Below are 12,332 nucleotides of genomic sequence, written 5' to 3' on the forward strand. Positions count from 1 at the left end.
TCCGATTGATAGATCTAATAGAATCGATTGCTCTAAAATTGTTCCTCCTTTCTTGTCTCCTCTCTTGTGAACGTGTCAAGTTCACTGGAGCTTTTCGCATTTTCGAAGGCGGTGACGCAAAAGACCAAGAGAACTGATATAGTATATACAGAACTAAACAAGTAACGTATACTTAAAACTAAATAAGACCTAAGCATACAGTTCGGAAAAGTTGGCTATTAGTTAAAGAGAAGTAAGCTTACAATGAAAACATTCTTTTAACAGTTTACTATATTCCTTACTATGAACTTACTTTATTCCCAACTGGAAATTAACGTCAGCTAAGATGGTACTAATCGCTATACAACTTATATCTACATTTCTGATAATCAAAATGTTTTAAGAAAAGGTCAGGCGGACTAATAACGCATTATTCAACGATACGTTCCGATTCCATTTACACTGGGACACCTCTGGAGCCTTGCACAAGTTTTAGTGGATCTTTATCTGGTAGTTGTAGAGCTTCTCCCACTCGTTGGTTAAGTGGGATTAGCCGTTTCCTCAAAAGGATTTTCAGTTCATGCTGTAGTTTCTCCATCTTCATTCGTTCCTTCCGGTCGCCAGTCCAATCCGTTTGCTGCAGCAAATCTTCATCCAATTGTATATCTGCCTCCTTGGCGCATTTCGCAAACCATCTATTGTTCTTACTTCTCTTCCGTTGACGATGGTCGAGCGCCTCAAGTTCGCGTGCCTTCGCGACGCGTATCTTGCAAACCTTGAGAATATTCTCCTGTATTGGAAAGGCGGGAAGATCCTCTTCTCGTTTTAGAGCATGTAACAACCTTCGATACTGCGGTAGTTCGCGGCCATCGACCAGCATTATGGAAAGACCATCTTGTTTAATACGTGCAGTTCGCCCACTTCGGTGAATGTACATTTCCGAAGCTTTGGACACGTTGAAATGAATGACATGCTCCACATTTTTAATATCCAACCCGCGTGCAGCGACATCAGTTGCAATGAGTAGAGAATTTGGCTGAGTGGCAAACTTATCAAGGTGACGCAAACGTTGTCGTTGTTGCATCTCAGAGTGTAAAGCCATTGGATGTAAAAGCAACGTCTCGAGAACAGACTTCAGTCGTTTTACGCAATCGATAGAATTACAAAACACCAACGTACGGCCTGGGTGCATACAAAGAAAATAATATAAGAGCGCGTCTTTCTGTTCTGGTTTTTCACAAAATATGCGAGATTCGGTTAATTTCTCCGCCGTGCCTGAAGATAACAAAGACAGAAGCAACCAGCGATTAAAAAATAGTATTCATATGTATTATGGTGATTTAATCCACCATTACTATGGGACTGGCAGCAAGATGTATTGCTGTTGCCAATAATAATAGTTATAGTAACGGCTACTTGCTTAAAGGGAGAACTACTGAGTCGAAGGGGTTGCTTTATTAAAAATGTTTACTCAACACGAATTTGCTATCTTTACTATTACATCAAAGTAAAACTCATAATAATAATAAATTAAATCTACTGATTTTATGTAATAAACCTCATCATTGAAGGTACACAACAAAAATCACTAGATATCAGCAGGAAGTCCGATAATTACAGTTAGTCTCAACGCATTTTTAAAGGCACATTTTTGAAATATCTAAAACTGTTTTCAGCTCCAATGTCACCTAACGCTTTCCGCTACATATTTAGATGACATTTCCAGATAAACTATTATTTCTAGAATAAAGAGTATTTCTCGTCTTTGGTAATTCAACTAGATACCGTCAAACTCACCAATCCGCTTTGACAGGTCAATAATCTTAGGTTTCGACATATTGAGCAGAGTCTTCAGTTGATCAAGCCGACTGACTTTCTTGCCTTTTTTTTTCTCCATCACTCGGTCCGGCAAACGGGGGTCCATAGTGAGTGTGGCTGAAAAAACGAGGTTCTGCCGTTTCCTTTGTTGATTCTGATTCATAAATTTAAGGATCAGCTTCATTTCATCGAAATGGCCCTGTATAAGTGGCATAGTATACAGATGACCAAAAGAGACACGTGTTAGTTCGTTATTTCTGGGTGGCATCCGTCATGAAATATTTTTGACTCGTTTAGTCTGTAGGCGCCATGAAGGACACGTTTTGAATACTCACTCATACGCAGTCATAACTGTTTCGTAAAAAAGGTCGGATACGGGTCCACTAGGCGAGTATGGATTAGGCTTTACTATGAATACCAGCCAGTTTATGTATAACCTGACCTAACACATTTATTTGTTGCATATACGATAGAATCAAAGCAGCTGGCACTTGATTATGTTATATTTGTTTAAATTTGCCTGAATAACACAGCATCTATAAAAAGAAACGCACCTCTTGCACCATTCGATCGGCTTCGTCGATAACAAGACATCGAATATTCGTAAGCTGTTCCTGGAATGAGGGATCGTCCTGAAGAAACTCGAACAGACGGCCTGGAGTTGCAACGATGATTTCCGGCCGTTTTCGAATAAGACGTATCTGTTTTTCGTGACAGAGTCCACCAACAATGGTCACCACGTGCAGTGACGTAAACTGCGATCAAATGACACGAATTCAATTATTTTTGTGAAACATCACAGTTTAGGAAATCTGCATCTCTTATTTCGTGGAGTGACAAGATTGAAGGCACTGCAGGTTGATGTATCAAAAGCAAAGTAAAATGAGGGAGACATAGTAGTCTGATATAATATTTACAGTCATTCCAACCTACCTCAGTTATATCTGTCAGATGTTTTTTTATCTGAACAGCGAGTTCTCGAGTCGGTGTTAGTACTAACGCTCCCATCTTGTTTCGCTTTTTGTCGTCTAAAAGTCGGTTAACGATGGGAATACCAAAAGCAAGTGTTTTGCCGGAACCGGTTTCTGCTGCACCAAAAATATCCAATCTAGCGGCAAACGCAAAATTACATCTAATGAAGAAATTGCACGCCGCGCAAGACTTATACTTATGCATGTAAGTTCTATGATAAAATAAGAACTTAGTTTCTGTGATACATAGCAACTAAACAATATGAACCATGGCTTACTAACCTATCACGAATCGCAGGAGTCAAGCACTCGCTTTGTATTTCCGTAGGTTCCGTGTATTTTAATCGAGCCAAGGCTTTAAGGATACAGTCATGGATAGGAAACGGTTCCCAGTTCTTGACAGCGTTGCGCTCAGTCAAAGACAATTCAGCAGTGTCTTCGACATGTTTCTCTTCTACAAGTTTTTGTTGGCCTTTGATACGTTTAGCAACAGTTATTCCGTTTTCTGTTTGATCATTTTTCCTCATGTTACTCTCTCTTACCCCATCGGTATCCATCGCTTCGCTTCCATTGTCTTTTCCCTCTTCATCAGAGTCACCGTCATCGAGTACAGAAAAGGGTTTTCGTTTTATTGGCACTTTTCCCTCTTTCTTTGGGAGAGCCAGTGGTCCCTTAAAAGGCATCTGACCTATTAGTTCGCTGCCATCCTTGTCGTTAAGATCGCCTGTCATTTCATTAGCTTCCGGTTCACTTTCTCCATCTTCAATACTTTCGTCATTATCATCTATATCAATATTTCCATCGTTCTCGTCAACTTCGTCGCCTTCGTTGTCGTTAAGGCCCTTTTTTTCGCTACCGTCCGCGTTGTGATCCATTTCGCCTCGTACACCATGTGTTTCCATTTGTCTCATGAATTCTTCTGCATCCTCATCTCCTTCATTTGCCAAATCGTCAGCATCACTCCTATCACTTTCATCATCAAAATAATCATCTGATTCGTCCTTAGCATTCTGTTTTTGTGATTTGCTCTGCAAAACCAACAAAGCGATAATTGATCAAACAGTAAAACCTCCTGGCATAATTCTACCTATATATCACGTAAGTAAAATTGAAGGTGCTACTGTTACGCGATTGAATTTTTTTACAGAATAATTTCCACCCAAATAACTTGCTTTGAAACTTATTTTTGTATAACCCAATAGAACGCATAGCATAATATTTACGACTTTCCTCAATGAAATTAGGCCATCAGTTCTTTAGAACTGCGACAAACTATGAAAGCTTAACCGCAATTCAATCATGTACATGTTAGCCGCTTGCAAGAATATTCTTTACTATAAATGCTTTAGCTTGCGTTGGTTCCGCTGTTTTCCTAATAATAATACATTTTGCAATAAAGCGCACTTAATTTATAGACTATACGAACTAAGACAGACTTACAGTTTTCTTCAACATCTTCCTCTTCTCGCGAGCGCCCGTTGGTTCGTGGTAATCGCTCTCAAACTCACCCCACGCAGCTAGATCGGTCAGATCGACAATTACATTTCCGTATTTTTCGATAAGCTCCTGGTCCGACTGGTTCTTCCGAGAACTCTTCCTACGCTCCCCTGACACGATCGCTTTACCTCGCCTATTTTCACTATTTAATGTCTTCGTCGTTTAAAATAAAATATGAATAGATATGGCGTTAGAAATGTCAAACATATGCATATTCTACTAACGAGCCAAAGGTTTCTATGTTTACAGCCAGAGAAGCGGCCGATTCCATTAAGCATAGCTGTGATATATCACCAATATATGTATCCACAGAATAGCATTTAGACTGATCTGCCATCTTGAATGAACTCTACGAAAGCAATTCTGTTAGTAATCCTTACTTCGACTTCGCTTCCAAGAGTCTTTTTCATTTTTCGCGCTTCCTTCACCAGCTCATTGAGTGTCAACCGCCGCCGGATCTTGCCTCGTTTTGGTTTGGTTTCTTTTTTAATTAAGCCTTCCTTGGATGCGATTCGCCTTTTAACAGACGCTCCTTTTGACTTGTTCAATTTCTTGTTAAGGATCATCTTTCCTACGCTCGCCCAATAAAACGTGTGTCAACAACATCCTACATCATATACAATGTATCTATAAAGCAATACCAATATATTTTCATGCTTCAAAAATCTCGCGTGAACTTCATTGCATTTTTCAGTATCTCATATAGTCAGCAATGGTTGGAATATGTATATTGGTCATATATGATTTGACAAGATGATCTATTAATTGTTATCCATTACTAGGACATCGTTAAAGATCTAATTAAAGTCTGTATGTAGAACGGATTAGAGTGAAAAGGAAAGGGATTTGGCTTCTCAGACACGTCTATTATCACTCGAACGAAGTGTACTACATGAATAGTATGTACACAACAAGATATTGCATTACGACCGGTCTATTAGTATGCATAGACTAGCTGAAGATAGGTGTCATACCTTTTTACTTCGTTTAATGCTGAGATATGCCCTTTTAAAAATAGACGTAAATAGTGAAGCATAAATCACGTTGCTGTTCCCACAAAACTGTTCCGAAATTTCCTACTCGACGCTTCTGTTTGAAGTATCGAACAGTACACCATGTGACCAGTGTTTATAGAGGGCACTACTGTCATCAATGACAGCGTAGAAAGGGTAGGTAGCACCACTCTCCCAGAAAAAGAGCCAAACAATGTTTTTGCTAGCCGAAACGCTATCATTCACTTCAAAAAGCTTCAAAAAATAACAAAGTAGCGAAAATTACAAAATGGCCCAATTATTTTTAACGATACATGATTATTATATATATATATATATTAATTGGATTGTGTAAGCCATACTGGCCTAAAGGTCCTAACGCCAAAAACGAATTTACCTGTCGTATGTCCAGTTTAAAAGTCTCTTTAACCCATTTGTTTCCGAGTGTTCTACATTCTGGAATCTCACAGCGTCGAGCTATCTGTTTTTCAGAGGGTGGAGGTCCTGGGGAAACTGCTCTATTATGATAGGATCTGGAGGATCAGGGGGCTGGAAAAGCTCTAGGCCTATTCTTTATATTCTGAAAGTGCAGAGGATGCCTCCGTTTCAAAGTCTCGTTTATTTTTTTGCGTCGGAACAAACCCAAACAAATTTTTATAGAAATTATTGGTACGAATCGTTTATTACTGGACTATATTGTCTTTATTGACATTCTAGTTAATGTAACAGTCCTTTAACAGCCCTACTTAAATAGTTTAAGTAAAGAGACCTTAAAGGTTCCTTTATTTTTTATTTAATAGATTGTAAAACACCTCGTATTCCGTGCTGCAAAAATCTGAATATTCGATATTCAAAATCGCAAATGAAAGATTATTAACTAACCGCAAATAAATAGCAAGTATCAGCAGTCAGTGTTCACAAAAAGGACCCCAATTGCGATAAGAAGAATATACAAGAGGAGCGTTTTAATCTAGCAGTCGCCTACGTCATTAGTCTGTCGTATACTGTATGAGGCATGTACAGCTTAAAAGATAATACCTGGTCCGGGAATCAGGTATACCCCAATAGAAATTATATGTACGGACTGGACATTTTAAATAAGGTTCTTCTATCTCAACATAATACTTAAAGAGATCGGATAAATAGATTGCTTTATCTCTAACTAACGAGTGATAGTGTATCAAGTGTTGTATAAACGATAGATAGTTTTGAATATATTTCCCATGAATTTCATTCATGGGATTATTGAAGGTTTTAACACATGGGCCACGTATTTTTGAACTATTTTGAAAATGGAATTAAAAGGTATATAAGCGGTATATAAAACGTATATAAGCGGATTCCTCAGATCGTTGCATACAACTGATCCGTAAGCTTAAGGGGCTGACTAAAGAGGCCACCTCTTCGATCGAAGTCATGTAGAAGAACCTGCAAAGGTCAAGCTTTGTCAGGCACTTACTTCGCTTCTGCTGCAATTTCTCGACTTGCCTTGCATATTTCACTGTAGCGGAAGTGTCGTCATCAGCATAGTCCCTCGCAGTCAATTCCAGCCTTTTCACAAAGTAACGTCACGCACGTCTCTGGGCGTCTGTTTTAAAGAATTGTCTAAAATCGCTGGCGATGCCGTTTGCCTTACCTCTTGACCTTTATGCAGACTCTTGACGCTAATTATGGCGTACTATAATGTGTTAAATAATGTTAGAAAAGCCTACCTAGGAACTGAACAAATACACGCTCTTATAATCGTTCGCGTATGCATTAACATTAGACAAGAGATCATGCTACAGTTCAGGACAAGATGCACATATATATGTGCATCTCGTCCTATATAAATATATATAACCTAGCATTAACGTGCGCGAAATCAGTGCGCTATGGGGCACTACGGAATAGTAGTCACTCAATACATTTAAAGTGGCTGATGTAGTCGTCCGGTTCTTTCAACTTTTCACTGATTGTGCGCGTTCTAGATTTGGCAATATCGTTTGGTACGTCTTGGCTTTCACCGATCGCACTGCAAGTCAGCAATACTGCTGCCCTGTCTGTAGCCTTTCTGTCAACGTAGACTGTAGAAACAGCGCCCTCTTGCGTGTTCTGGTAATCGAAAGGGCAAGCGTACAACCGTCTTGGGGGCGCACGTTTAGTGAACGTCGTGAGCGTCGGTTGAACATCGATGCACTTCACAGCTGTAAAGCTCTGAGACTATAAACCTTATTATAATAAATGACACTCCAACTGCCGACGACACTGGGCCGTAACATTCAGCTGGCCTTCGCACTCTAAAGTGTTACTATTATTAGTAGAGTCCGCGATCGTCAGAAGGGGACTTACTCGTGACCTCGCGGAAACCCGCAATATACGTAAACAATTTCTTGTGCACCAGGCAGATGTTTATTTCCGGATTTCAGCGTTAATAGGCACGCATTAATAACGTGGAATTACACGAGCACTCTCGTTTTAGAAATGTTGTATTTTTCAACGATTCAATTCAAAGATTGTTTGTATATATAAAAGTTCACGTACTATAGACCAATCCGACAGCGGAGTCTGCATGAAATTGTCTTCCGCCATAAGGCCTCGAACGCGAAACGATCTAAGTTCAGCTGTAACAGTAGAGAAAGCACACAAAAACAGCGCAACATAAATAGTTTATAGATATAAAAATTACAATTCCAGATCGTAGTTATACAATACAGAACTTAACAGTAATTAGATTATTTGGCCCTCAATTATTTTCGCTACATTAGTTGATAGTCCATGCAATCGGCCCTATGAATAAACGATTAATAATTCTAGAGTAGGCAACTGCTCTAGGATGAAGCCCAAACCATTTTCGGCCACGGAACAAAAACTCGTCATATCCATGATTGATAACAACTTAAAGTTCGAATTCCCAAGTCCATCACTGGCTGAAACTATGCGAAGCTATAATGATCGATATGACATTTGTCTTTATTACTGCGGAAAAGCTATCGTCGCTTTTTTTTTTTCGAATAACTAATAGAACTCAACTCCGCAAGTTCTTAGCTGGGTTCCCGGTGATGGACGCGTACAGCTTCATATCAGCGGTACAACAATAAACGAAGGAACATCCCACGCTATGAATTCGACTACCTTATTAAATGTAAAAAAGTTCAACACCTATTCAAATTATAATTAACTGGCTCTCTTTAGGTATATGATCAAGTTTGGAAGCTTGCCTGGCAAATTGCGAGTAGGATTTCCAAGAGGGGCGAGCCAGTGACTTACAATAGCATCAAATGTATTACTATGTGCATTACGCCCCTGACAAGGACGGCATGGCGTCTGCTGAAAGAGTTTTTTTTTAAAGCACGTTTTGAACAAAGGCTATGAATACACTTAACCTGACCGTAGAAATTCTCGTTTCAATATACACTAAGGTCATTTGATCTACTTACATTTTTCAGTAGTTCCGCTATTTGTATCTTTGACTTACTGCACAGAATATCCCTGTGGTACCTTCAAATAATTGTGTCATTATGCCATTTAACTGCAGATTTGAAACTGTTTAAAACTTGTCCATTTTGTAGAAAGGTCCGTTTATTGTTTTGCATTATTACCGGCGAACCGATATTGAACATTTATGAATCAAACGGTAGATCTCGATATATCGACTAACGTGAGCTAAGGTGCCATACCGCACAGGGTGGGTTCTCCAAGGTCACGCTGACTGGTATATGTTCAGTAATTGGTTGTGATATTGCTCGTAATGGGTGTCGATGAATGAAACAATATTCGTCAATGGAAATCTAATTGATCCGTAAGAAAACGGCTACAGAATACGTTGTCAACACAGGTGGTGTGAGTACGTGTGTATATCTGCTAAGCATATGTAGCCGTGACCCATTTGGAGAAGCGAACTAGCCCGTTACAGATAGGAAAAGAGAATGAGTCTAGGAACAAGCAGAACGCACTTGTCTTCAAGAAAGCTTTGAATTTCCCTACAACTTTAAACCTCATCGTCCTGCCATTATAAGAACCGCACAATTCACGTAAGACAATTCTAGCCGCTGGGCTGGTTGGCTTTAGTAATGTTCCCATAGATTTCTATTTGAGACATAGATGGGTCAAAATAGAATCCAAAATAATCCAAATCTACTATAAGTAAGCCTTAGGTGAATGATAACCGAAAGTTTTATATTCACAGTTCTCTAAAATGTTGCTAGAAGGTTTTTCCGCTTACTGGCCCTAACTCAGCGTTGAAGATTCTATCAGATCATTTTTAGGGTAGAGTTGGCGTCTTAATACTGTTGTTTGTTTCCTGCTCTGTGGTAGTGAAATTTATAGCTTGATGTTCGAACGCTTTCAATGAACTCATAGTTATTATCACAATCACACTTCGTTTTACCAAATAAGAAATTCCTAATAAAAAAAAAAAAGAAAAATTCTATATTAGGTTATATATTTAAGCTGTTTTGTTTAACTTCTACGACTCTTCTATTCCTTGAACGGTATTCATTTTCATTCCAGTTTTTTTTACAACACTTTCTGTTTCAGTTGCGGTCATGTTTATATGTCTCGATGATTTCAATTAAGCCAAGCTACGGTCGCTAAATCTTTGGAGTGAAATTAATCGTAGGTTATCCTATCATCATCCGTCCATATACACATATACCATATGACGATAGCCGTTGACCGGTGCCTATTATTGCCAGTATTAAGATAAATTAGGAAAACTTAATTAATTAATTAATTAAGAAAAAAAAGTTTCAGATGAATTTAGCTCATGATCGAATTGAACAGATAATTATATAAGCACCTGCGTGTAGTTCGTAATAAAATTGTCCAGAACTAATATCTTAAATGATGGAATAGAATCTTGTCAACCAAAACAAGTAGTTTACTAGCAGAGACGCACAGAGCAGTAAAGAATACAAATCGGATATACCAGTAGTGACTTGGCTGAGAAGACGAATTAAATTTTTATGCCCGCTAGACATAAATTGTTTATCAATAGGGCCGCAGACTATTAGTAGGAATTGTTTTAGACTTCTTCTACCATAGCTCACTGCTGGGTCGGTTTCTCTTAGCTTTAATCCTTTCGGAACAGTAGAACCAGTTGACAGCCGATGATGACCCCATGGAATCTGTTGTGTAAATAAAGTTTTATTTATTTATTTGTAGGTTATATTTGTTATATTACCGCGACCGAATGAATAGCGTAACCAAATTTTTATTTCGTGGTACAGCAGCAGATTAACGTATGCTTTCGAAACAGATACTCCGTTATGTTAATGATATAAGCTATTTAAATCAACGATACGTCACGTATTTATCGAGGATATTTATCATCGTACTGTAAAAAGGCTTTAATGCTTTATAAGGTCGTATTTAGCACAAATACGATTTGTAGTGAAGCCTCCGCTGTCCCCTTTCAGTTCCCTTCGTCCTGAATAAGGCTAGCAGCAAGTGCGATTGTGCATTTAGTGCTTATGTTGCCAGTAAGACATCCCAAACATCTTAAGGAAGAAACACCGAAACACAGTCTCCGTGATTAGGCACAAAATTTAAAAAAAAACACTAGGTTCCGGATGGGCTATGATATAAAGTACTCTACGAACAGTATTTAAGGGGCCTCGGATTACCCCAATAGGCAAACTGACTTCATGGGCAGACTAGATACATCATGGCTACTTACAAAAACTATCTCTGTTGCTCTAACAATGAGATTCCATTTATAGGTAAAATAATAGAGCACAACGGAAGAATAATTGTACTTACTTTTACCAGCATTAAGTAAGAAACTGTATCTTCCACTTGTACTTGCAGAGAAGGACAACGTTGACTAGGCAGATTGGCGGGCTAGAAACAGAACGAAATATGGGCTTACTACTGCCGGCTTGTCTGGGTAGCTATGGAACTGAGCGTCATGCGGTAGACACTGAAAAATACCATTACGATACTTACGATCATTACGACAAGATATTAAATATAATGAGTTGACAATAATGCGACAGCGGAACATATGAGCAAACGTCAGTAGAGGAAAACTGACTGAAAATAAAGGTTTTTTGGCCAATGTTGATGGCTCATAGGTTACCCTATCAATTATACAAATTTTGAAATGTGCGCGTGTGCTGAAATTCTTTCAAGCCCGCTTTTACAACTTCTCGGCGCGCAGGGAAATCGAAGTGATTGTTAACGGCCCATTCCTACAGGCACTAATATATTTTGGTATTCCTCACTTTAGGTAGATTTTACTTCTATGCCTGTTTCCAGACTTTCTTGTATTGTTCAGTTTCCATACTAAGCAGCGGCTTGCTTGGCTGTGCATGATCATTATATGTTGATAACATCTATTCGTCGATCCTGGCACATTGTTTTCTATGCCGGCTCTTTTTCTATTTCGTTATTTTCGGGCTTTTACTTGATTGTAATTGTTACCAAAAAATCTGCCACTGACCCCTTTAGTCTGTTCTAATTGCATCGGGTACACTAAAAGGTTTGCCTTGTTCCTTGATAACTAGCCTTGTTTTACTGGTATTGCTATTCCCAGTGAGAAGGAGAAGCGCGACAAATCGTCACAGATGAGTGCTACGCAGTTCGAAGGCTTAGCCACGACTATAAGTTAACCTTGTGGCACGCCTATATAAATACAAAACGTCATGGAAAAACAGACCTAAACGAGACTAGACATCGACGCTGGCAAAGCGAAGCGTGGACAACATTCTTTTCTTGAAACAATGCATCCAGAAATATGCACGAGAGCCTCTACCCACCGGCCCGATCGGTGGTAAAGGCAAACCACTGCCAAAAAGTAGAGGAAGAAGACAAGAGAGTTAGGTCGATCTATCGACAGTGACGCTGAAGAAGTGCTGTTCGCGCAGATCGTTGCAAACGACGTTGGTGGCGGAAGCGGAAGTGAAGAGAAAATGACCACGGAAAAGAAAGGAGCGCAGCGCGCGATCAGGAGAACCATTCCTATCGGCCGCTCTCCCCATCGCGGAAAGACTCAACTGAGATGTTTGATCGAATCTGGTCAGACGCGAGCGTCAGAGGTACGGACAAATCGAGTGTGCTGTGCACCCTTTCTTCTCGAAGCGACGAAGACAAG

General features: G+C 39.3%; 1 protein-coding gene and 1 long non-coding RNA gene across 4 annotated transcripts; both read right to left on the reverse strand.

Annotated features, from left to right (window-relative positions):
• Positions 1-252: 252 nt before the first annotated feature.
• On the reverse strand, positions 253-7,266 carry LOC111268794 (uncharacterized). Of its 2 annotated transcripts, XM_022847995.2 has the most exons (9): positions 7,165-7,266; positions 6,746-6,935; positions 4,646-4,836; positions 4,209-4,418; positions 3,051-3,796; positions 2,731-2,905; positions 2,352-2,552; positions 1,777-1,996; positions 253-1,254 (listed from the first exon to the last, which is right to left on the reverse strand). In XM_022847995.2, exons 2-9 carry the CDS (start codon positions 6,750-6,752, stop codon positions 437-439), a joined length of 2,568 nt encoding a protein of 855 aa, XP_022703730.1. In that variant the 5' UTR covers positions 6,753-6,935; positions 7,165-7,266; the 3' UTR covers positions 253-436. The 2 variants fall into 2 exon arrangements, with proteins under 2 accessions (XP_022703730.1, XP_022703732.1); XM_022847997.2 differs by lacking the exons at positions 6,746-6,935; positions 7,165-7,266 and adding an exon at positions 5,240-5,405.
• A 359-nt stretch (positions 7,267-7,625) lies between these two features.
• Positions 7,626-11,701, reverse strand: LOC111268795 (uncharacterized). 2 transcript variants are annotated; one of them, XR_002685405.2, is made up of 4 exons: positions 11,464-11,701; positions 11,000-11,159; positions 10,278-10,365; positions 7,626-7,860 (listed from the first exon to the last, which is right to left on the reverse strand). It is a non-coding gene; the product is annotated as an uncharacterized LOC111268795 (long non-coding RNA). The 2 variants fall into 2 exon arrangements; XR_015314372.1 differs by lacking the exon at positions 7,626-7,860 and adding an exon at positions 8,109-8,563 and having other exon boundaries at positions 10,167-10,365.
• Positions 11,702-12,332: the final 631 nt, after the last annotated feature.

Source organism: Varroa jacobsoni, unplaced genomic scaffold (assembly GCF_002532875.2).
Source record: "Varroa jacobsoni isolate VJ856 unplaced genomic scaffold, vjacob_1.0 scaffold_1320, whole genome shotgun sequence".
NCBI lineage: Eukaryota > Metazoa > Arthropoda > Arachnida > Mesostigmata > Varroidae > Varroa > Varroa jacobsoni.

Coding starts and splice junctions, on each gene's coding strand:
- LOC111268794 (XM_022847995.2), bottom strand. Junction 4,419..4,645: donor CTCTTGGAAGCGAAGTCGAA/GTAAGGATTACT, acceptor TAAACGACGAAG/ACATTAAATAGTGAAAATAG. Junction 2,906..3,050: donor ACTCCTGCGATTCGTGATAG/GTTAGTAAGCCA, acceptor GTTTGCCGCTAG/ATTGGATATTTTTGGTGCAG.